The sequence below is a fragment of the Chlorocebus sabaeus genome, chromosome 1 (genome assembly GCF_047675955.1).
Source record: "Chlorocebus sabaeus isolate Y175 chromosome 1, mChlSab1.0.hap1, whole genome shotgun sequence".
Taxonomy (NCBI): domain Eukaryota; kingdom Metazoa; phylum Chordata; class Mammalia; order Primates; family Cercopithecidae; genus Chlorocebus; species Chlorocebus sabaeus.
This window is the reverse complement of record NC_132904.1, coordinates 96,609,404-96,636,242: the sequence shown is the minus strand read 5'-3', so window position 1 is coordinate 96,636,242 and position 26,839 is coordinate 96,609,404. Positions and strand designations below refer to the sequence as shown.

Sequence of the window (26,839 nt, the reverse complement as noted above, 5' to 3'; positions counted from 1 at the left end):
AAAGTGGAGAAATTGTGCTACAATATGGATACTATCCTAAAATCCTCAGTTCACTGGAGTGAAAGTGCTTTATATTTGCTTAGCTTAAGTAATTTTTAAATATATTTGCCAAAAGGATTTTTAATAAATGACAGTTTCCATGTGAAGTCTTGGCTTACACTAGTGTCTCTACTTACACAAGGTGAGCAACAAATTCTCATAAAAAGATGTGTTGCCTTTCCTCAAACAAGCATAAATGGAATAATGATGAAGATTTTTTTATTTAATTTCCGTCCTTCCTCCTTCCCTCCTTCTTTCCTTGTCTCTCTCTTTCCTTTTTTCCTTCTGGTCTCCTTTGCTTTCCTTCCTTCATTTCTTTCTTCCTTCATTTCTTTTTTCTTTCCAACCTCCCCCCAACCCCGTCTCTCTTTAGAGAAGCTGACGCTGAAGAATATCAATTACAAAAGAGGTGCTCAGAACCCAGAAAATTAAATCACCTCTCCACAGCACACATCAGGGCTTTACTGCAGTGATTAGGGAAATATTATTTAAACATTTGATAACATTACAGTCTTAAAAGGTTTAAAAGTAGATTGACTCTTTAAAAATCAAGGCTAGTAAGAAAAATACCTGAGATTTTTTAAACGTCACTTTAAGCTAAATGATTATTTATGCAGCTGAAGTGAGAGAGGCAAACAGATTGGATTAAAGTCACATGGTCAGTATGATGCCTAGTAGAATATGAGTTCTTACTCAGTTGGGGGCACTGGGAGGAGGAAGATGCACAATGAGATTAAGAGGTAGAGAAAGATGAAAACTTCATTCAAGTGGGAGCACCTGAGAGTTAGAGCCATAGACTATAGCCGATAAGATTTCCACGTCTGCCAGATCCAGGGCATCTGCCCAGTTCAGTATCCTGAAGACCTGACTCCCATGGTGCTTTTTTATTTTTTATTTTTTAACCCAAGAGATTCTTTATTTTCTCATTGTCAGATGTACCAGTGTAATTAACCACCATTATTAAACCCTAAATATGTCTGGTTTCATGTAAACAAAAGGATCTGACACAGATATGAATAACCTACATAATCTGAGTTAATTGGTACAAATCTGGAAAGTGACACTTTCTCCAGTTCACCCTGAAGGGAAATGTTAATCCCGAACAGCTGTGTCTGCTCCTCCTGCCTGCTCGTGAGCCTTACCAAGGCACTAAAACAACTTCTAGATCATGAGGATCCACCCAGATCTGCTGCATCAGAATTTCCAGGGGAAGGGGCCTCGGTGTCTGTATTCTTAACAAAATTCAGGTGTATTCTTGTGACTGAGTCACTTTGGCAAAAGATGTTGAGCAGTCATGAGGTCACGATTGTGGCCCTGAACTCAAGTCAGGTTGTACAGACTGTAGAAAGAATTAGAAAGCTCTGGCTTGCTTTATTATATATATTTTCAAGAAGTCATCAATTAAATAGGGGTGTGCATTTGAAAACTTGCAACTTTGGCCAGGCACAATGGCTCACACCTGTGATCCCAGAACTTTTGGAGGTTGAAATGGGAGAACCACTTGAGGCCAGGAGTTTGAGACCTATTTGAGAAATATAGCAAAACCTCATCTCTGTAAAAAATAAAAATAAAAACTTAGCTGGGCATGATGGCACACACCTGTATACAGTCCCCGCTACTCAGGAGGCTGAGGATGGAGGATTGCTTGAGCCCAGGAGTTCCAGATTACAGTGTGCTATGATCTTGCCACTGCACTCCAGCCTGGGTGACAGAACAAGACTCTGTCTCAAAAACAGTGCATTTTTCAGAAGTGATCAACAAACACTAGCTGTGGTATAGAGAACACCTGAGAGAAAACAGGGCTTCCCACAGCTCGGTCATAACTGTGAGGCCTGAACTAGCAGAAGGAAATGGCCATTCTTGTTGTATTTGAGTAAACCCTGCACTGCTACAGAACATGTATGGCTGATCAGGGACTCTACTCAAAGGTGGTCATTGAGAGAGGAGGCAGATACTGTATATAGCTGCTGAAGAGGCTCATGTACATATAAATGACCCATGAAATGAGGCAAGAGGATGGGACTTAGCTTTTGCTCCAAGAACCTGGGGTGGGTAGGGATCTGAGAAACTCAGAAATACTGCCATGTACAGCCTGTATGTTAAAGAGCACATTTTGTTTTCAGTGTCATTGTAAGCACCAGGGCCTCGACCAACTCAAAGACAAAAGAAGTTGGAAATCACCGCTTTAAAACCAGGTGCACAGGTGCAAGCATACTGCACCCCACCTCCACCTCCCAGCACACACATATACGCAAAGAGAACAATCATATAAAATTTTTACCATTGATCTCGGTATGGGGGAAGAGCAGAGTCCTATTGCACACACGATTTATACAGATATAACAGCTTTAATGTGGTGTGCCACCTCTAAATTTTTAAAACAATCTTATAATAGTGTTTAAAACCAGATAGGGACAGTTTGGAGAGCAAAGCTATATCAAAGGGTTTAGTTAAAATGATTTACTTGTGGGTTTTAAACAGCATTAAGTGGTTTGTGAAAAGTGTTCTGATTTGTGCTTAATATGGATGGTGCTTAAAAGTCTGGGCAGTGGAAAGGTACACCCCTGGAGACACATTCACCAGGAAAATGCAGGCCTTAAATACAGCTGGGCGTTTGCTACTAAGACCACTTTTCTGAATATTAGCATTTAAACCACCCACAGAGGCTTTGCAGATGCTTCACTGGGTAAAGGAAGTAAGGGCGACAAAACTTACACCCCACTGCTGTTTCTTTTTAATTTAGTGACAGTTCTAAAAATTCAGTTGACCAGAGAATCAGAATTTAAACTAGTAGAAAATAAGCTTTCTTGAAAATCCAACTCAGCTTAGCTAATGTTCTTAAATAAACAAAGGGAACTGACCTTACTTCTGCTTACAACCTTCTGATTCAATTTCCATACTATTTTAACCATACAAAAAAGAAACCTCAAATCTTTATCTGTGTAATATGAGAATAGTCATAATAATATCATTTTTGTTATATTTTTTCAAAGAAATTCAGGGTGGTATATAATACTGTCTCCTTCAATTCTCATAATATCCTTAATAATTTAGCTTGAGCTATTACCATCTACACACACCTCTGGAGGTTGAGTCACAGACACGTATAAGGTAAGAACTGCAGAAGAGACGGGTACATGTGTTACTCCAAAAATTCATTTAAAACATATTTTTTAGCTTCTACAATGTACAAGAGGATAATTCTAGGCTCTGGGGTCACGGAATAAAAGCACACAAGGCCCCTGATTCTATTCTAGTTAGCGAGACAGAAAAAAAAAAAAAATGAGTAAATAGGCTGGGTGTGGTGGTTCACCCCTGTAATCCCAGCACTTTGGGAGGCTGAGTTGGGTGGATCACAAGGTCAGGAGTTCAAGATCAGCCTGGCCAACATGGTGAAACCCAGTCTCTGCTAAAAGTACAAAAAATAGCTGGGCATGCTGGTGGGCACCTGTAATCTCAGCTACTCAGGAGGTTGAGGCAGGAGAATCATTTGAACCCAGGAGGCGGAGGTTGCAGTGAGCCGAGATTGTGCCACTGCACTCCAGCCTGGGCGAAAGGGCGAGACTCCATCTCAAAAAGGGGGGGGGGGGGAAGAGTAAATAAAAAATAAACCAACAAGAACACTGCAGAGTGTGATGAGTGATTTGAAGAACACCAGATGAGGTATGTGAGAGAAGTAACAAGGATGGGGTAACAATTTCAAATAGGGGGTTAGGAAGGCCTCTGAGAAGCTAATATTTGACTTGAGACCTAGATATTCAGGATACCATAAGGCAACACTCTGGGGCAACAGTTACTTCAAGCTGAGGAGATAAGCGGTGCCTTGCCCTGTAGCAGGAAGAAATTTACTGCATGCACAGAACAGGGAGTGTAATGATGGAGCTGGACTTTCTAGAGCATGAAGAAGTGGGGGAATGGGACAAAGAGAAAGACAAAGGCAGAAGTTAGCTCATACAGAGTCTCATGTGTCATAGTAGGGAGTTGTAATTTTATTCCAAATAATGGGGAAGCCATTGGAAAGGTTCAGAAAGTAAACTGACATGATTCAAGTTATTTTCTAAAAGTAAAACTCTGATTGCTGGATAGAGAATGCTGTACAGAGCAAGACTGGATAAAGACAGGCCAGTTCTAGGGCAACCTGCTCGGTTCCCCTTCCACACTGTGGAAACCTTGTTCTTTCTCTCTTTACAATAAATCTTGCTGGGGAAGAAGAAAAAAAAAAAAAAAAAAAAAAAAAGAGAGGCCAGTTCTTAGGCTATTAGGGGTAAAGTGGTGTGTATTATGTGTGTAGCTAGAGAGAGAAAACAATTTTAAGCAGTTCAAAATATTTTATTTCCGTGGTATAAAGTGATTAAGGATTAGCAGTGCAGAAAATATAAATCAATAGTCGATATTAAAGACAAAAATAAATGAACTTTCCACCACGTAAGCACACAGCGAAATGGCACTGTCTGTAAACCAGAGAGTGAGCTCTCAGCAGGCAGTGAATCTCCTGGTACCTTGATCTGGGACTTCCCAGCCCCTAGACAGTGAGAATAACATTTCTGATGTGAAGGAAAGGAAAGGAAAGGAGATGAGAGGGGACGGGAGGGGATGGGAGGGGACAGGAGGGGAGGGGAGGGGAAGGAGAGGGAAGGGGGAAGGAAAAAGAAAATAACAAATTGATCAGGTTTCACTTCTATTTTTAAAGATAAATTTCAAAGATAAAATACGAAAGTCCATTTTCCTCTAGCAGGTGAGAAGAGCTCCTTGGCCTATGTTAACATGACCACCGTTTCTGTCTTTAAAGGTACTTACAGTAAGAAGAATAGGTGCTATTTGCCAACCATCTCCCAAACACTGCATGTTGCTTAAGACCACATGCCAAATCTCAAAGTCTCACCAAAATCTTCTGACTTACTAATCATTTTTCTCAAAGTGAGAAAACTGAGCCTCATAAATATAATTGCGCAAATTCCCTATGTAAGAGACAGTATTTATTAGGTGCTCAAAAGCATAGGCTAGGGACAGAGTTCCTAAATGTGATGTTGTTATCACTGCTTACAATCTATGTAACTGTCAAATTGTTTCACACTTCCGTGGCTCAGTTTGTCTGTAAAATGAGAATGATTCAAAAATCAATTTTGTGAGATTAAATGAGCTAATATGTACAATGCTTTCAGACTTTCTTGTCCTGTTGTAACTTGCAATAAACATTATTGATTATTATTATCATCCAAATCACACAACTAGTAAACAGTGATATTCATTTCTCTTTAGTATTTTTTATTTTTGATAATTATTGTATGAACAAATATTCAGTACAATTTTAAAAATGGAATCTAGCCAAACATGTTGCTAATGGACAAGTAACTTTTTCATGTTTATTTACTTACTAGTAACTATCATGGAATGGGAGGTCAAGGATTTCCTAATAGTGTTTCAATTCACTCTTGTGTGTCTGCATATGTTTTAGTAAATTTTAAAGGATATATGGCAACCAGTATTTTTGAATAGATGTTAAAATAAAAGCTTATATCTATTTCTATTATAAAATACTGGTTGTCATATATACTTCATATATATTAAATTTAAAAATTATATATATATAAGCTTTTAATATCTATTATATGTTATATATTTAAACTTTTCTTTGTAATATCATATATACATACACATATATATATTATGATCCTTTTCAACAGAGAAATCAGTAGTACAGAAAACAAAATACTGTAAACTATAAACATTCCACAAATTTTTCAAAAAAATTACTTTTATTATCAAGCTACAGAGACTACACTGCCCTTATTCGATTTCTACTCATATATACTACACATATATACATAGGTATACATATATGTTTATACATATGTACACATATATGCACATGTATACACGTATACCTATGTATATATGGTATATACATACATGTATACACATATGCATATTCAATAGGTATACATATTATTCAATACATTATTATATATGTATATACATCTGCATATACATGTGCATATGTATATGTGTATATATACATCTGTATATAATATGCAGATGTATATATAATATACATCTGCATATAATATGCAGATGTATATACATACACACGTGTATAAATGTGTATACATATATGTATATATACACATATACATATATATACACATGTACACATATACATATATATACACACACATACATACATACACACACACAGCCCACCATCCATAGAAATACCTTTAAAGGAAATAACATCTGTAAACTATGTTATCTGTTAATACAACTTGGGCACATAGTGGGTATTTAGTTATTATTGGTTGTCTCAGTCCAGGGAACTACCAGTGTGTACAGAAATTCAGGGAACAAAAAGAGTCTGAATTGCTATAGGAAAATCTCAAACTCAAGCCATTTGTTGTCTCTGTAATTGCTTTGTACAGACTCTAAATAAGCAGTTTACAGACTCAAAAAGTCTTTGACAACATGGTACTTAAAATGTTCCCCTGGCATTAGGAAAGAAAGAGGGAAGAAGTAAATATCTGATAAAATATGGGAGTCTTGGGGATAGCACAGTTTGGGAAAAGTATCATTCATAGATAAATTCAACTGTATATTTTAACTCAATATACAGTTGAAAATTAGAAGGTTACTATATTGTAGAAGCATGCTATGTGTCACTCCCTGAACAATTCCAAGCCTTCCCATTCAGAACTAACCTTTTCGATAGTAATGTAAATGATTTTCTCACTCTTTTTGTTTTAATGTATAGAAATGCAAATTTGTTTTTGTTTTGTTTTATATTTAGAAAACTAAGCTCTATAAACAACTCAAATGTGTTTTTTTTTTCCTATCGATTATTTTGGGGTTTTCTTCCTAAGTCTCATACTTGTTTTTGCCTTCCTGTGCAGACTAAGACTTATAGTCAGAAGCCTAAAATTTCTCAATTCTATGTTTGTTGAATTATTTGTATTTTAAAGATAATTTTAGAAGTTTGGAAAGTTCCTTTTCCCCTTGTAGATACTAAGATATTTTTTAAAATCATAAATACATTTTATATGTTATCAGTTTGAGATGACCTCATGATTTGAATTTTTAATGTACTAAATTATATTAGTTGGTGCTTCCATGTTAAACCAAATTGGTTTACAATATGAAACTCAACTTACTTATGTAGCTTCTTGTGTAGATATTGTATTCTATTTACAATTTTTTGATATAAAATATTTTCCTTTAATAAAGGTTTTCACATTTTTAGTGGGAAACAATTAAAATTTCATATAAACAGTCCAGTAATAAATTTTATGATTTTTCAGATATCATTTTTCCTTAAAATTGGTACATATTATCATGATGCTTTCCAAACTATATCTTGATTTATATTTGACTCATCAGTGGATCCCAGAGAAAGTAGCTACAGAGGATCCAGATTTCAGTTCAGCAGCACTTCCTTCTACTTCTCTAGTTAGGCTTCCTAATAGCTCCTGCTGCATCTGGATATATCGTGTGATGCTGAGGTTTGAGGTATGAATGATTTCATCACCTAGGTGCTGAGCATAGTATCTAATAGTTTTTCAACATTTAATCCCTGCCTCTCCCCACTCAATGCCCCCTATAGTAGTCCCCAGTTTCTATTGGTTTCTATTGTTTCTATCTTTATATCCATAAGCACCTAACCTGGCTAGCACTTGAAGAACTGCGTTGAATAGGAGTGCTGATATTGGGCATCCTTGTCTTTCTCTAGTTCTCAAGGCGAATGCTTCCATTGTTTGCCCGTTCAGTATGGTGTTGGTTGTGGGTTTGTCATAGATGGCTCTTATTATTTTGAGGTATATTCTTTCAATGCCTAGTTTCTTGAGGACTTTTATCATAAAATGTTGGCTTTTATTGAAAGTTTTTCTCTATTGAGAAGATCATATGGTTTTTGTTTTTAATTCTGTTTTTGTGGTGAATCATGCATTTTAAAAGTGTAATTTAAAATTCTGGGATACATGTGCAGGATGTGCAGGCTTGTTACATAGGTAAACGTGTGCCATGATGGTTTGCTGCACCTATCAACCCATCACCTAGGTATTAAACCCAGCATGCATTAGCTATTTTTCCCAATTCTCTCTCTCCTCTCCACTCCCCAACCCAACCCAGTGTATGTTGTTCCCTTCCCTGTGTTCATGTGTTTTCATGTTCAGCTCCCACTTATAAGTGAGAACATTCAGGGTTTAGTTTTCTATTCCTGCATTAGTTTGCTGAGGATAATGCCTTCCAGCTCCATCCATGTCCCTGCAAAGGACATGATCTTGTCCCTTTCTATGGTTTCATAGTATTCCATGACATATATGTACCACGTTTTCTATATCCAGTCTATCAAGGAAGGGCATTTGGACTGATTCCATGTATTTGCTATTGTGAATAGTGTTGCAATGAACATACACATGCATGTATCTTTATAATAGAATAACTTGTATTCCTTTGGGTATTCACCCAGTAATGGGATTGCTGGGTCAAATGGTATATTTGGTTGTAGGTCTCTGAGGAAATTGCCACACTGTCTTACGCAGTGGTTAAACTAATTTATATTCTCACCAACAGTGTAAAAGTGTTTCTATTTCTCCACAGCCTAACAAGCATCTGTTACTTTATAACTTTTTAGTAATAGCCATTCTAACTGGTACGAGATGGTCTCTCATTGTGGTTTTAATTTTCTTTTCTATAATGATCAGTGATGTTGAGCTTTTTTTGCATATGTTTGTTGGCTGCACGTACAGAATGGGAGAACATTTTTGCAGTCTGTCTATCTGATAAAGGTCTAACATCCAGAATCTACAAGGAGCTTAAATAAATTTACAAGAAAAAAACAAACAACTCCATTAAAAAGTGGGCAAAAGATATGAACAGTCTCTTCTCTAAAGAAGACATACATGTGATCAACAAACATATGAATCACATTTGTTGATTTGCATATGTTGAACCAACCTTTCATCCCAGAAATACCTATCTACCTAATCAGGGTGAATTGACTTTTTAATGTGCCTTTAGATTCGGTTTGCTAGTATTTTTTTGAGATGTTTTGTTTTTTTAATTAGGGATATTGGCCTGTAGCTTTCTTTTTTGTTGTTCTTTTTCAGGTTTTGGTATTGGAGTGATGCTGGCTTCACAGAATCACTTAGGGAGGAGGTCCTCCTCTTTGACTTTTTGGAAACGTTTCAGTAGAATCGATGTCAGCTCTTTTTTGTATGTCTGGTAGAATTTATCAGTGAACTCATCTGGTCCTGAGTGTTTTTTGGTTGGTAGGTTTTTATTACTGATTGTATTTTGGAACTGGATACTGGTCTGTTCAGGCTTTTAATTTCTTCCTGATTCAGTCTCGGGAGAATGTGTGTTTTCAGAAATTTATGCATTTTATCTAGATATTCTGATTTGTGTGCATAAAGGTGTTCATGATAGTCTCTGAGGATCTTATGTATTTCTGTGGGATTGGTTGTAATGTCACCTTTGTCATTTCTTATTGTGCTTATTTGGATGTCCTCTCATTTTCTTTGTTAATTTAGCTAGCAGTCTGTCAATTTTGCTTATCCTTTTAAAGAACCAATTTTGGTTTCATTGATTCTTTGTGTGAATTTTTGTTTCTCAATATTTTATTTACTTCTGCTCTGATTTTAGTTATAATTTTTCTTCTGCTAGCTTTGGGTTTAGTTTGTTTTTGTTTATCTAGTTCCTCTAGGTATGATGTTAGATTGTTAGAGATATTTCTCATGTTTCAAAGTAGGCATTTAGTGCTGTAAACTTCCCTCTTAACACTGCTTTTCAGAAATGTATCCATTTTTTTTTATATTCTTGTTTGTGTATATAAAGGTATTCATAATAGTCTCTGATGAATTTATGTATTTCTGTGTGATTGGTGGTAATGTCATCTTTGCCATTTCTGATTTTGCTTATTTGCATAGTAGAGATTATGGTATGTTGTTTCTCTTCATTTATTTCAAAGACTGTTTTTGTTGTTTTACTCAAAGTCATTCAGGAGCAAGTTGTTAAATTTCCATGTAATTGAGTAATTTTGAGAGATCTTCTTGGTATTAATTGCAATTTTTATTCCACTGTTCTTGGTGTGATTTCTGTTTTTTAATTTATTAAGACTTGCTTTATGGCCAAGTGTGTGGTTGATTTTGGGAGTGTGTTTCATGTGCAGATGACAAGAATGTATATTGTGTGGTCAATGGGTATTTTGCAGATTTCTGTTAAGTCCAATTGGTCCAGTATCAAGTTTAAGTCCAGAATTTTAAAATTATTTTTCTGTCTTGATTATCTGTTTAATGCTCTAAGTAGGATGTTGAATTCCCCAACTATTGTTGTGTGGCTAAGTCTTTTTGTATGTCTAGAAGTAGTTGCTTTACGAATTTGGGTTCTCTAGTATTGGATGCATATATATTCAGGATAGTTAAGTCTTCTTGTTGAATTGAACCCTTTATCATTATATAATGTCATCTATGTTCATGAGGGTGATTGGCTTATGTTTTTACTTCTCATATTATCTTTGGCAAATTTTGTTGTTAGGGTTATTTTCTCTCTTTTCTATACTGTGAAATAACTGTGTACGAATGGGATCATTTGTTCTTATTTTCTTTGGTAGAAATTTCTACTGAAAGCATTTACACCTCGAGTTTTTTGGTGTATGTTTGAAGGTTTTTAACTACTAATTTAATAGTTATGAAACTATTTAAATTTTTCAATTCTTCTTGAGTCAGTTTGAAATATCATTTTTTATTTATCCATTTAATCAAATTATCCAAATTTTTGTCATTTATCTATCATGTTCTTTTATTTCCTTTTTATCTTTTTACAGCATCTGTGCTTATTTTTCATTTTTGCTCTTAATATTTTCTATATCTATTCTCGATTTTTTGATTACTACACATACATTCATTTTCTTGGTCCTCTGAAAGTATTTGACTTTACCAGTCTTCCAACTGTGTTTACATTGTTTGTAACTTAATTTTGAATTTATTATTTTCTTGCATTTACTTTAAGTTTAGTTTCAAATATTCGTTTCCTAATTTCTTAAGATAGAAGCTCAGCTCATTCATTTTCAACTCCCCTCTTTTGTAACATAAATATGTAGAGCTATAAATTTTCCCTTATATTCTGAAATACAAGGAATATGTTTGAGATTCCCCACTCTGATAGTGGGGAGATTTTATACTATCTTTATACTCCTTCCTGTATAGTCTATTTTTCTGGTATTGATATAGTTAAACAAGTTCTGCGGGGGTTAGTATTATATGATACATTTTTCCCATTAACTTTCAACTTTGTTGTTTATTTTGTTTAAGACAAAGCTCCTACAGATAATTGCTAGATTTTTATCTCTACTTCAGTATTCATAGTAATTTCTGATATATTTGGCTTTTCTGAATTATTTTATGCTTTCTATTGTCATATATATATACACACACACAGAGACACACATATATATACACACACACACACATATATATGTATATATATCCCTCTGTTTTTTGTTAGTATATGTATATATATCCCTCTGTTTTTTGATTGGTTAACTTTTCATTATATTTATTTCTTTAACTAGTTTGGAAATAGGGTGTCTTATTTCAATGCTTTAATTGGTTGCACTAAAAATTTAAACATGCTTAAACATAGCAAATTTTGAATTAATATATTCATTTATTTTCAAAGAATTCAAGCATCTTAGAATATTTTAACTCCAAGTACCGCATGATATTATTGTGTTCAGGTTTAAATTTTTTTTTTTAGTTTTGGGGGAATAAAACATAACCTTGTCTTATGTGACAACTTTTGTTTATCTTTAACTACATATTGATACTTTCGTTGCTTTTCATTCTTTGTTGCACCTTAAGTGCTTAGGGTCATATTCTGTTTGGGACTACATTAATTACATTCTTAGGCTGATGTTTTCAGGTTATCCAGGAAGTATTAATTAGAGCTTTTGGCCTACGGTTGCAAAACCTAAGGGGAGGATTTCCCCCACCTCAGTCCCCAATCAGTGCTGATACATACGACAGATAATTTTCTTTATGGTTCTCTAAGAGGGCTGGTTTATTTCAAGTTTACCCTTATGCTTTAGGAGTAGCTTTTGTGGGTCCAGTCCTAATGAGGGATATGTTCTAGGCTTTGTCTGCTTCCTTCTAGACTAGTAACTCATAAAATCCACTGCCCAATGTCAGTAGGTTTACCAACTGCCCTTAAGGTGAAAGCCAGCTCCAGTGCACAGCTTACCTCCATGGTAAGGTTAGCGCTTAGGCTTTGAAGTTTCCTTCCAGCTTCTTGCTAGCTCGTTGTTGAAACAAGGACATTTACATAATATTTATTTATGTATTTTATATTTAAGTAATCACTTTAATTATTTTGTCTTTGGTAGACAGAGTAATTAGTGTGCATTTTTCTATAAAATAAACAAATATAATTTTAAAAATTAAATATATTAATTAAAAAAGATGTGAATTGAGTCTTTCAAAGACTACCTTTTGGCTACTAAGTTAAGCATGAATTCAATCTGTGCATTCAAGTTCTTCTTAATTTGTCTTCAGCTATTCAATTATTTCAGCATATTTTTCATTTCAACACAGTCTACACCCTGGACAAATATTAGTATTTACTTTCCCAAAAGTGTCCTGAATTCATAACTAGTTTTGCAAATTCTGAAGTCTCTTCCTAAAATATACTCTGTCCCTCTGTGTTAAAATCCTATTCCAAGACCACTTCAAATGGCAGTTCCCCCAGGAAGCTTACTTTTTATCTAGATTTTATTTTCTTCTTTCTTAACTCTCAAAGTTTTTTGTATGGCACGGTAGACTGAGAACAGGTTTTAGATTCAAACAGAATTGGAACACTCTCATTTTGGCTCTGTTACTTGCTATGTGTGTGTGTGTGCTTAGACAATCTCTCTATGATTTAATTATTTATAATCAGGATTATTATATATTCTTTAAGACATTTTCTTATTTTGAGGGCTTCAATAAAGTAATGCATATATAAAAATACCCAGTACTCAGTCAGTTCTAGCTATTTTTATTATTACCTTAGTTTGTCCTATTTTATAGGTGTCTACATTAGTTTTACTTTCCACTAGACAGGTATCTCCTTGGGGGATGGGATTCTCTGTTACTTATCTTTGTATGAACTGGCATAGTGTCTTATATCCAGGATATGTTGAAGAAAGTTTAGTTTTTATGGAAATAAATTGAATTGAATGTAACTGTTCATAGACCATGTGTCTGTGGCATGAGGGTGAAGGAGTTTTGGGAATGCTATCCCAAAATATGAAGTTTTACTGTGCTGATTACTTTAAATTGAAGGCACCTGGGGCCAGCAGCTGTGAGCAGAGGTTTTCTCTGAATTTTTCTTATTTTTTGATACAAGATACTCCAGAAAAAAATTCAATTCATCCTGGATCTCCTCCCCAGGAAATTCATCATTGTGGGAGATTGACATATATCACAGAAAAACAGACCAGAAGTTAGCACCACACCCAGACAGAATTTCTCACAGGTTATCACCTGCTTTGTGGGCCCATTCATTCTCTCCCCAAAATAATTTACTCCCCTCTAAGTTGCATATATCCCACCACCCCTCTCTCCTATGAAAATGATATATAAGCTTCTAAACTCCTTCGGGTTACTGGGTACTCACTTTTCTTTCTGTGATGCCCCTGTGCACACAATCAATTTGTATGCTTTTTGTCCTACTAATCTGTCTACTGTCAGTTTATTTCATAGACTCAGTTACTGAACCTTCAGAGGGTAGAGAAAGAAAGGGTTTCTCTCTCTATCAAGGAAAAAGGAGAAGTAGAGCTACCATTTGCAACTGGAAAGAGAGAGAAACAAAATTACATTGTTATCTTGAAAACTCCAGCTATTAACTAATGACATAGTTATCGTCTTAAAATGTATAAGTATTTTATTGTCTATCAATCTATCTCCCTACTTACCTACCTACCTCTTTTTTTTTTTTCCCAGAAACCACACTGTCATTAGAACACAGAGATGTAAGCATGTGAATGATAAAATTTGTGTACATTATATTTTATGGAAATGATGTGCAGATTCTTTTCATATACAGTCAAGGTTATCATTGTACTATGCTCTAATTTGTAACCATCCCTCTAATTCTCATTATAAATTAACCAAAGTTAAATTAGATCGTGATTTATGCAAAATCTGAAAAGAAGTGACTATGTAATTCTCAGAGGATGCTAAAAATCTCTGCTGTACAACGCTTTTTTTCTAAACATCCTCAGAATCTTCTGTCTTCACTATTTTATATTCACTGAAGAGTCACTTGGGGAGGTAGTAGGATCAGTCAGGAGCATGTACTTAGATGCTTGAATTCCCAAGTATTTTAGATGCTGTTTGTATTAAGGACAAATTAAGCTGAAGTTGTAGTCTGGAGGGCTTTTGGAAAAGAAAAGCCTGTGAGCAATTAATGGCTTGTTCAAGTTGTGCTTATGTGGAGAGCACAACCGAGCAACTTGTGAAGCAATTTATAGTAACTGGGGTAAATGAACCATGCTTAGAAGTAGAATCTATGAACTGATTCCAAAACTGGTAATTAGCTAGAGATGTAAGACGTAAAGTCAAAAACTGGAGGTGCTCATAGTACAACAGAACCAGACTTCTTTTGTTGTCATTTCCAGCTTAATTTAACTGAGTTTCTCAGTGTTACCTCCCATGGGGAGTTAAGACTTATTTTATTATATTCAACATTTAAGAAAAAAGTGAAATCTAGAAACAAACTGGTGGTATGGTCAAGAAAAAGAAAATATTTGAAGGGCTTTAAAGAGGAGTGTTTAGGTTTACCATCACCCTAAATTTGGAAAACATTAGGAACTGGTATTTTGGGGGTTCTTGATGTGTTTATCTTCTGATCTTCTGTGTTTAAGTGGATGCCATTAATTTAGATATTTGTGATCACTGTTATACTATGTAAACACACTGCTGAAAATTGAATTATTTGAAAATGTGAGAATTCTTTTCCCATTCTCATTCAACTATTTGGCATAGTGTGAGTATATCGTTATTCAATAAATTTGCATTATTTTGAGTTATTAATTTTCTGAAAGAGACCAAGCTTAGAAATATGGATGGTATGGTTTACATGTTTGTCCCCTCCAAACCCTATATTGAAATCGGATTCCCAGTGTTGGAGATGGGACCTGGTAGGAAGTGATTAGATCACGGATTCAGATCCCTTGTGAATGGCGCAGCATCATCCCCTGGGTGATAAGTGAGTTCTTGTTCAGTTCACAAAATATGTGGTTGTTTAAAATACCCTGGGACCTCTTCCCATCTCTTTTTTTTTTTTTTTTTTGAGACAGAGTTTTGCTTCTGTTGCCCAAGCTGGAGTACAATGGTGCGATATCAGCTCACTGCAACCTCTGCCTCCTGGGTTCAAGCGATTCTCCTGCCTCAGCCTCCTGAGTAGCTGGGATTACAGGAACGTGCCACCATGCCCAGCTAATTTTTTGTATTTTTAGTAGAAACAGCATTTCACCATGTTAGCCAGACTGGTCTCGAACTCCTGACCTCAGGTGATCTGCCTGCCTTGGCCTCCCAAAATTCTGGGATTACCGGCGTGAGCCACTGCATCCGGCCTTCCTCTTTTACTCCCACTCTGGCCATGTGAGGCACCTGCTTCTGCTTCACCTTCCACTTTGCTTGTAAGTTTCGTGAGGTCCTCACTTGAAGGAGATGCTGGCATCCCACTTCCTGTACAGCCTGTAGAATTGTGAGCCAATTAAATCTCTTTTCTTTATAAATTACTGTGCCTCAGGTATTTCCTTATAGTGATGCAAAACAGAAATGCATAAAATGGTTTTTACAATTACCTATAATCCTCTTCTTAGAGATAACCTGTGAACAATTAACTGCACTTATTTCCAGTATTTTTAAAGTATTTGTGTGCGTGCATGCATTTTTCTCTTCGAATGAAATTTGTACCGTGTTCAATGATTTCTTCCATTGATAATATACCATCATTTTCTCATTGTCCTTAAGTACTCATCAAAAATCCCACAGTGGGCTGGGCACAGTGGCTCACACGTATAATCTTAGCAATTTGGGAGGTCAAGCTGGGAGGAGTGCTTAAGTCCATGAATTCAAGACAAGCCTGGGCAACATAGTGAGACCCCATCTCTACCAAAGCAAATTAAAAAAATTTGCGAGGCATGGTGGTGACAGTGTGCTCTTGTGGTCCCAGCTACTTGAGAAGCTGAGGTGGGAGTAATCTTGAGCCTAGAAGGTCGAGGTTGCCGTGAGCTGTGTTTGCACCACTGCACTCCACCTTGGGTAACAGTGTGAGACCGTATCTCAATAAAAACCAACAAACCTACAATGCTTCTACAATATATCTATTTTTCGTTACTTTAACCTTTAATTTTTCCTATATGGACTATGACTATGTTTACTTGCGTTGTCACCATGATTTAGAATGCTTTTAGCTTTTTGCTTTGCGACTCTTGATATTTATTAACTTATTTGTACACACACCCACACACACAAATAATTTTTTTGTATTGTACTTAAGCATGATGATGATTCTTTTTCTATTTGCTTGACATCTTGTTAACAAATTTTTGACTGTCATTTAACCATCATGCTTAATGTGTGTTTGTGCTTTAAACTCTCTTGCGCTCCTATGTCTACAGGCCTATTTTTGCCAATTGGTAATATTTTCAGTTTTATTTGTCTCTTTTTTCTCTCAGTGCTCCAGAATCTCTTCCCCAAATATTATTCTCGCGGTCAGTTAGATAAACAGCTGTAGTTAAATGCTCAAGGTCTACTAATGCTGTAATGAAACTCTACTGGACTGAGAGGAGATGTTTGTCAATTCCCATTCTCTAGTCCTTAAGCATATCTAGAGGTAAATTTACTCCCGAAAAATTAGAAACAGTATATAGTCCTTCTTTTGCTAGAAGTAGTACACGGAATTACATAATTTCCAGAATTCATGAATTTCAATATTTTTCCTCTGTATCATTATTTGTTGACATTATGTTTTATTTACTAATCACTTGAAATTCTAATATTTATGCCCTCTCTCACCCCATTGATGGATTCATAATGTTCAAAAAAGTTTTGGATTAGTTCAGACGGGGTGGAATTCTGACATAGCATCTTACACCTTGCAAAGCAGCTTCTGTTGGGAGGGAGGTTCAAGCCAGCTTCCATAGTAAGACACAATTTCTGAATTTAGTAGATACAGACATAAAGTAGAAGTGAGTAAAATTTTTCCTCTGTTGGTTTCTTAATTGACTTCACTAAAGTTTCAGAGATCTATGTTTCAATGACTCATTGATAATTTCTGAATTTAGCTCATTTCTATATGAAGTGGTGATTCCTCCTAGAAGTCAATAATTTGTTCATCTATATTCTTAATTTCCAACGCTGCTATGACTGTATTTTCTTTCTTTTTATATTTTTCTAATAAAACATAATAAAATGCTAATGATTTACATTTTAAAATGTTTCCTAATAAAAAAATTAGCATTCTAAGGAAAAGATGAAGAAGGTGAATCAGGCAGAGTCTTGTGCAGTTAGCTTTCACTGAAATCAGGAAGCCAGTATCTTAATCTCATCATAATGAATGTAAGGCCATTTCCTCCTCATCCCCTTAAGTTCATGGGTAGGAAACAGCAAGTAACCATCCCTGAGTACTAAGGCATCTTATATTGTAAGCAGTTTATAGTTACTAAATCTTATAAATTCAGATATAAACCTTTCTTCCTTTAGGTAAATAATGCCATTTAATCATTTTATTTCTTTTGAAAACATAGATATTAATTCACAAATACATTGAAATTATACATTCTTGATTTATGAATGCTAATTTTCCCTCATTATACAATTTCTTAGACACTGAGGAAAACCCAGATACCTACAGTTTATATTGTTTTATGTTCTTAATATGTAAAAGACACTGTCACAGAGGAAACAACAAAACAGCTTGTTCATTAGCAAACACAGCATGTAGGTGGAAACAAAGGGACAGAAACAAGACCCTAATTATACCCATGAATTCCTCTTCCATAGATAAAGTAAGAAGGCCTTGCTTTCTTCTCAGTAACAGTGTCCTTTAGGGCTTTTGTTAAGAACAGATTTTCCCATATGTCTCTGAGTCAGTATGTGAGCTTCATCATTGTTGCCTAATAAACACAACATGAATTCCCACTAGAAATCAAATAATGGGTATTTCAAGTGCAATTTTCTATGCGTGTTAAATGAGTAAGTTGAAAATTTTGCCTTTCGGAAGCTCCTTTAGTGAGCAGGGGGCCATTATGTCAGATTTTGTACAAGTCTTTGCTTAGATTACAGTCCCATAAAAGAAAAATTATTCTATAATACTGCCCCTCCAAAGGATAATTTCATTATTTTTTTGTATGCAGGATTTCTTAAGCACCCGTTTGAATTATAGTCCATTATCTCTGTAACTGTTACCTTACTTTGCCTGGACATAAAAATTAGTGCTTAAAAAACTTTGAAATTTCAGTAATTGTGAATAATTTTAAACATATATGACATATTCTATGAAGTTCAACAATAGTTTACATATGCACTTATGGAAAGGAAACAAAATCAACTATGTCTTTATCAAAAACTACTTCATTTTAGCTATGATTGTCTTTGTCTACAAAAAGTACAGGAAATTGAACATGTAATAATGAAGACTTAATATTTGTGCACTGCTGGAGTGCTTCTGGGTGATTATATTTTAACAGAAGTTAATGGCCAAGTAATGGAAATAATGAGCTGGAGTGAAAATCCAATATGAGTTTGATGAGCAGAACATTCTGAATGAAAGTCTACTAGAGGAGAAAATCCCTGTGGAATATTTTACTTCCTAGTACTTCTGGAGTTTATTAGTTTTAGTATGAAAATGGACATGATTGATACAGAAACCTAAGTGACTATGTGCCAGTGATTTTCACAAGTGAAAGTGATGGGGGAAAACCTGGAGATCCCTTAAAGAAAAACAGTAAAACAAGCAAGCAAGCAAACAAACAAAAAACAAGTCTTTAATATACTTCATTTCTATTTCCATTAACTCCCTATGTCTATTTATCTATTTGCACATGGCCTATAAAATGGTAATGGAACAAGTAAATATTTGGTCTACTAGGACAGGAACCTATTCCAAGGACAAAGATTCAAAGGTACAAATTATATTAATATGGCTAGGCTTTGTGTCCCCACCCAAATCTCATCTTGAATTATAATCCCCATAATCCCCACATGTCAAGGGAGAGATCAGGTAGAGGTAATTGAATCATGGGAGTGGTATTCCGTATGCTGTTCTCATGATACAGAGTGAGTTCTCACATGAGCTGATGGTTTTACAAGGCGCTCTTCCCCCTTTGCTTAGCACTTTTCCTTCCTGCCTCCTTGTGAAGAAGGTGCCTTGCTCCTGCTTTGCCTTATGCCATGATTGTAAGTTTCCTGCTGCCTCCTCAGCCATGCTGAACTGTGAGCCAATTAAACCTCTTTCCTTTATAAATTACCTAGTCTTGGGCAGTTCTTTATAGGAGTATGAAAATGGCCTGATACAGATACCGTCATTATCACATTACCACCACCATCATCCATCAGTATCATTATCATTTTACATAACATTCACTGAGTATTGAGTAGATGTCATACACTAGGCAATGTATTTTACATACAAAATTTCATTTAATTCTCACAATCCAATCAGCTTACTCTTTTAATTTAGTAAGATAATAAATTAGGTAACTTGTTGAAACCTCATAATCTGCAGGATAATCATGGCAAGTAAGTCCTCCTTTTATACACTGGTTTATACTTTTAGCAACAATGTTAACGTGCTTTGCAAATTATAAATGCTATGCACTCATAAGCAGTCATCATCATTATTAGTAACAATGTGATTTACTATCTGAAGAGATCATTCTGTGATATAAGTAACAAACAAATGTAAATATATCTTAGCTCTGAAGTAATCCATTTTCTTGTATATTTTAGGTCTATTATTTACGGCCAAATGAATGAAATGTTTGGTAATACATAAGCAGGCAACAAATTTGTTAATGATATTTTTTCTAAAAGTCATATTATGTTCTAGTTATTATCAAATTTTCAACTTTAGAATAATGATTTCTAAGTTTCCTTAGCAAAACAGATACACATAAAAAATACTGTGTTTTGAAGGCACTCACCCCTCAACAAAACAGAGAAAACTAAACCAGGCAGATTTGCTCAAAACATAGTAGAAAAAAATGAGCCAAATGGTTATTTGGCACTCCGTTGATAAACGATTAACTATAACCTTCAGTTGTTCCATCACTTTCAATAATTTTATTCATAATTTAGAGTTAAATTTCAGTAACGCCAAATTAAATTTACCTTCGAGATTTTCTGACATATTTTCAGATGATTAGATTGCATTTTCCTGCAAATAAAACTATATATTACATTTTTATGCCATTGCTCTGGACATAATTTTATGCTATGAAAGCAATTGATATATCTTGTTTTTTTTAAAAAAATATTTCTTTTTGATCCTATTTTACTATTCTTTTTGAGACAAGGCTTTGCTCTGTCATCCAGGCTGGAACTCAGTGGCATGATCATGGCTCAGCTAAACCACCCAGGCTCAACCCATTCTCCCACCTCAGCCTCTTGAGTAGCTGGAACTACAGGCATTCACCACCATGCCTGACTGTTTATTTACTCTGTTTTTTGTAGAGACAGGAGTCTTGCTGTGTTGCACAGGTTTGGTCTGAAACTCCTGGGCCCAAGTGATCCTCCCATCTTGGCCTCCCAAAGTGCTGGGATTATAGGCATGAGAGCTGTACCTGGCCTGTATGTCTCCTTTATAATATACTATTATGTTAATTCCTTTTCCCCAATATAATATTATTATTTATTTCTTATATAGAAACTGCCATTTGCTGTTTCAATAGTTCTTTGGAATGAACCCAAAATAACAAAATTTTTAATGAAGGACAATGCTAATTCATTCAACATTTTTGTCTCAATTGTTGTAGGTTGGATGAGTAGGGCACACATTTGATGTAGATCATATGAATGATATTTATATTTATATTCCAAAATAAACCATGATTTGAATCTGCAAACCCAATGTAAATTATAAATTTAAAAATGACACAAACTTTTTGAAGTCTTAACAGTTTTCTAACACCTCTGTTTCCATTTAAATTTACATTTAGGGCTGTAATCAAATGGTTGGTGTGCATTATAACAGAGAAGCAATCTAAAATTTCCAGAAGAAAATAAGTTGTCATTGTAACTGATACTTCTTTTAAAGAATGTCAAATGTAGACATTTGAAATTGTTAAGTTTCTATTCATAATTTTAGAATGTACAGTTTTTCAACTAAGTGTCTTCTTGTATTATGGAATTCTTTTTATTTTTGTTGAAATCTTAGCCTCTTAATTAATATTATTATTATTTTTTGTAGCGAACTAGATTTTTCTTTTTAAAACCTAGGACTGCCATATATGGTAAAAAGTCATTCAATAATAAAAATGGTGTTTTTTAAGTGTGCCTGACAATTTTAAGAATAAAAATGCACTATATGTCTGGGATTTGTCATTAAATAAAGCCAGTTTATTGACCTAAAACATATAGATTGAGGTAGGCAGAATGCTAAGGAAATGTAGTCCAGTCTTGCTTTTACTTGAATAAAAAAGTTTTTACATTTCAGCCTTCTTCCTAAACACTTTGACCAGAAGTATTGACATATAGAAAAAATTTAGTGATCTGAGTTTCAGGTCAATGTATCTTTCTCACTAACCCCAAGGGTTAGCAGTAAAGAAAGAAAGAGAAACAAGAAAGCTGAAAAATTCATGAACTGTATTTTTCAACACCTGAAAAATAAAAATTTAATATGCTTATGTTGTTGTAATAGAATACTCATAATCCTGTTACTTCTCTCAATCCTTTTGCTTTGGAAAAAGAGGTTCCACCCTAATTTTTTAAACTCACCATGTGACATTTGTGAACAGTTGATGAAGAACATTCTTATTGTGAACTGAAATCAATGGGACAAACCTCACATGCCACCCAGAAACATGAAACAAAGTCATGCATTTCAGATAGAATGTTTCGCACAGAGAAGGCATACATATTTTCATGACATTGTAAACTTTTTAATACATTCAGAAAAAATAATCTAGCAGTGTACATTATTTGTTCCTACTATGCAACAATTTTCTTCTACTTTAATTAGGCTTGTGCAGTTTTTTAAAATCACATTGTTGTGAGTGGCAATCTACTAATATTCAATCATTTTCTGATCAATTCAATCATAGTCAACAATGATCTCACAATTTATCATTTGCTACCCACCCCCAACCTGAGAATGAGAAATTCCTTTTAAAACAAGTTGTACGATGTTGGGGCTCAGAACATGATACCTCAGAATACGGCACAGAGTACTTTGACCTGAAGAAGATTGAAAGGACCTGGGAAGCAGGATCTTTTTGAATTTCTCCCATCTGTCTGTTTCCCACTCATCTTTGTCTCCTGCGGAGAATGATAGAAACCAGAATTCTCTCCCCCGAGGCAGATCATAGAAACTATAACTTCCCTTCCCCAAAGCAAGCTATAAAACCTAGAAAGATTGACCTTCTCCCTTCTCCCTTGAATTATCTCATGTGACAGGTGACTTGTCCTACACCCTGAGGAAAGGAATACCACACAAAAAGTCCAAGAAGAATCTGAACAGATAGGCCTTGCTGTGTTTTCCCAGTCTGTCTATAACCATTAGATCACATCCTTTTTGTCCAATCATATTTCTACATGGCTCTCTATTCTTCATGGAACCTAAGCATAAAAAGAGTTTTCTCTAAGTCCTTGGGTCATTTCTGAAGGCCTCTGTGTCACACAAAACTTTTCTCTTGTTAGCCTGTCTTTTGTTACGAGTGTCAGCCTTGACCCTTACGATAGGTCTTTTGGTGTAAGAGTGCCAACAATGACCCATCCCAATCCCAGGTGATTACCCTTTCCAAGAAGCATAGATCTTTCAGTCTAAATTGAAGCCAGTATTCCAAAAATTATTTCATCTGAAATAGACTGTTTAAAACAGTGTTTCTCAGATTTGACGGAAAACAAAAATACTTTTTAAAAAATTTTTCAAAATGTTTCAATGTTACTTTGGAAATTATTCAAGTGAACCGCTAATGCAGACTTAAATTATTTCAATTACATTTTATGTAGATTGAGACAAACATGAAACAAGTAATAAACTCCTTATACTTCTAGATCAATTAAAATCTAATACAATAAAATATTATTTTGACATAATAAAGGATAATATTTTGTCAAAGCTGAATCACCATTCGTCATATCAATATGTCAATAACGGTAGGACAGGAAACATTTGAATTTGGTGCAAATAGATTGCCACGTGATGATCTAATTCCCTCATGAATTTTTCTCCATTTGTAGTACTGTGATATTCTTTGGCTTTAGTTGCCACAGACAAATGTTTACATATTAAATATTCCTCTGCTCATTTCTCATTTGCCTATGGCACTAAAAATAATCCTATACTATTTTGCCTAAATATGACCTGGATAAAAAGACAAGCATTGGCATAAATATCACAAGAAAATATTCTGTCATGATTATCCAGAAGGTTCACATATGTTTTTATCATTTGTATTATTAAAATCAAATTAAAACACAACACTTAAAAATTATCACAGATTATTTGTAGACCTCCTAAATGCAGAAGATGAAAAACAAACAAACAAAAATAATTAGTTTAATGGAAGTGTACTTTCTTCAAAACCTAGTGAAATCTCCAACTTGTGCTAAAACCTCATGGAGGCAAAGACGACTGACCGTTTTGAAGTCAAACTTTGGGTTCTTTTAAAATCGCTATATAGGCAAAGCCATGTTTCAATCAGCTCATAAAATACATCTCATAGTACTGCAAGACTCCTTCTTGCATAGTTAGTGTGTGTCACCTGTAACCTCAAAAAAGTCTAATGTTGAACTTGAATTATAAAATAGATTCTAACCTTTTGTTTTCTCTAACTGCTCTGTCTCCTTTCTTCCAAGAGATGGTTGGTTTTGGAGAGCCTTCGGGTTTGCACTCTATGACAACTTCTCGATCTTTGGTAACAATTATTGTTTTCTTCAGTTGATTCAGTGCAAAAGTGGGAGCTGAAGCTGTTAAAAAAGCAAATGTTAGTCCTACCAGAAGCAATGATGATAATCTCTAATGGATGATTCATGAAGATTTTGTAACTTCATCTGGTAGGCATTTCCCATAAAATCATAGTATATCTACACATGAAAAAGGCACTAGCTCAAAATTTTACTTATTATTAGTTAATATGTATCTTACTACATTAGCAGGTGATGATGTCACACAATGTAGGATCTACAGATAAAGGCTATTTCAAAAAATGATATGTTTTAATTATGATTACCAAATTCAATTATGAAAGACTAATGAATGACTTTGGCAAAAAAAGCAATAAGCTAACCAAGAGAATCCATTTAGGCTTCCTTTGGTAAGATGCAGGTTACCTGTGAAAAGGACAATCCTGTGTCTTCCATTTCCCATCTACGAATCTTAATTTATTCTGTATATTACTTTAACATTATAAAACATTAAATTATTTTTTTAAAACTGAACTATTTGAATTTCAATTAGCAATTTTACTTATAATTTTCACTTAGGTCTGATCATTTATTAATAATAATATTGTGTATACTATAATTTTTATTAAAACACTTTTGAATCTAAAAGAGAACCTGAAAAATGTCTACAAGTCTAGAGTATCTGTGACATTTATTTTTACCAATCTGATATTATATGTATTTCATATTATATATATAAAATATATAGCAACATAATGCATGTTACAACATTTAAAAAGATATGTATACAATTGAGATAGGTTAAGAGATTTTTTAAAACTAAAGAAATTGGCCTGGCATGGTGGCTCACGTCTATAATCCTAGCACTTTCGGAGGTCGAGGTGGGTAGATCCCTTGAGGTTAGGAGTTCAAGACCAGCCTGGCCAACACGGTGAAATCCCATCTGTACTAAAAATACAAAAATCAGCCAAGTGTGACTGTGGGCGCCTGTAGTCCCAGCTACTTGGGACACTGAAGCAAGAGAATCGCTTAAACCCTGGAGGCAGAGGTTGCAGTGAGCTGAGATGGCATCACTGCACTACAGCCTGAGAGACAGTGAGACTTTGTCTCAAAGAAAAAATATTGAAAAGCTAAAGAAATTTATGGGGAGACAGTTGCAGGTACTTATTTATTTATTTATTTATTTATTTATTTATTTATTTATTTTGCCTACTGGGAACAGAACTCACAGAAGGTAATTTTGAAAATATTTCTTGTGAATGATAAGAGTTAGATAAATGTTTCAGAGCTACTAACTAGGTGAAGGGTGAATCAACCTTTTAATTCAGTGCTATTATAGTGTGAGTTGACAAGAAAGTACATTAACATTTAACTGGTTAGAATGAAGGAGATTGAAAGGAAGAATCCTCTATCTATTCTGGATGGATTTGTTGTAATGTGGAGATATGTCAACTGCAAACATTCATAATTCAACAAATTGCTTTAGGATATATTACATTTAGCTGATATAAAAATGGAAGGCTCCAAGATTCCTGAGATCTTTGGTGTTTCTCTTAAGTTATGCTTTGATAATTTAAATGGGGCATAGAAAGCGCAGTTGGGCTTCTGTCCACTTTGGAAAGACAATGAGTTAGTATCTTTCTTAACATTATAAACATCCCAGAACCAGTTTAGGAAAGAATCCACGTAGGAAAAGTAAAATTCATTCCAATGGCTCATATATGTTTATTCTGGGTAGTCTATTTCCCTGATTGATTCTTTCCTGTAGTATTTAAATAGTGAAGAAATGGAGCGCCTGGGTTACATTTTTATCAAGGGTGTAACCTATGAGACTGTAGTGCCTGGCATCAGGAAGCCTTTCCCTGTTACGTAAGGATGGCATGAGTTGATGCCCCATGAAGGGAGAGTGATTTAGCCTGGAGTCTTGTCTTTCAGGAGCCACACAGCTACTGATAGGAACTGCCTGGGAAATTATTAAGCATTGCTATGGGAGCATCGACAGGTTGCTGGAATTCTATATTCTGATCTCCTACCCTCAAGGCATTCTTTCTTGGAAGTTAACACATATCTCTTCATGTGATTTTTTTAAGTGCCATAGCAAAGGTGTATTGTGTAAACCTTTTAAGATTAAAACTAAAGTTAAAAAAACTATACGAACAAAAAGTTATGCGACAAACTATACACAACATAAACCTGTCTACTAAAGTTAAAAAAAAAAATTCAGCAAGACATAGTATTTCTTTTCAAGCCATAAAATAGATTTTTACAACCACATCATAAAACTTCAGTATAGTAAAAATTAGAGCATGAAAAGAAGCAATGTTAATTTTTTTCTATTTATTTACTTTGAAATTGCATACCTAGAATCTTCAGCTCAGCACTAGCGTAAATGGCTCCATACTTATTTTCAGCCAAACACTGATACATTCCAGCATCTGATTGATTCACATTGTGGATCATCAATACTCCATTAACCATCTCAACCCTACTCTGTAATGGAATTTAAAAAAATTAGATCTAGAAAGTAAACAAATAACATGGATTTTATGGGTATCCTCTGCTAGACTAAGAAAAAACAAGTTTGAAATTAATGCAGTTAAACATTATTTGGCCATGCAGCGAAGTAAATGTACTGTTCATTATTTTATTATAACATGCATCTTGTAAATTATGGTTATTGATTGGTTGAAAATAAATTATAA

The 26,839-nt window shown here is 34.7% G+C and overlaps 1 protein-coding gene across 1 annotated transcript in view; it reads right to left on the bottom strand.

Annotated features, from left to right (window-relative positions):
- CNTN5 (contactin 5) overlaps positions 1-26,839 on the bottom strand; it is a 1,322,079-nt gene that overhangs the window by 276,323 nt on the left and 1,018,917 nt on the right. The window contains exons 12-13 of the mRNA XM_038004871.2: positions 26,498-26,627; positions 24,050-24,200 (exon numbers count right to left, since the gene is read on the bottom strand). Coding sequence (XP_037860799.2) covers positions 24,050-24,200; positions 26,498-26,627 — 281 coding nt within the window. The remainder of the gene's footprint in view (positions 1-24,049; positions 24,201-26,497; positions 26,628-26,839) is intronic.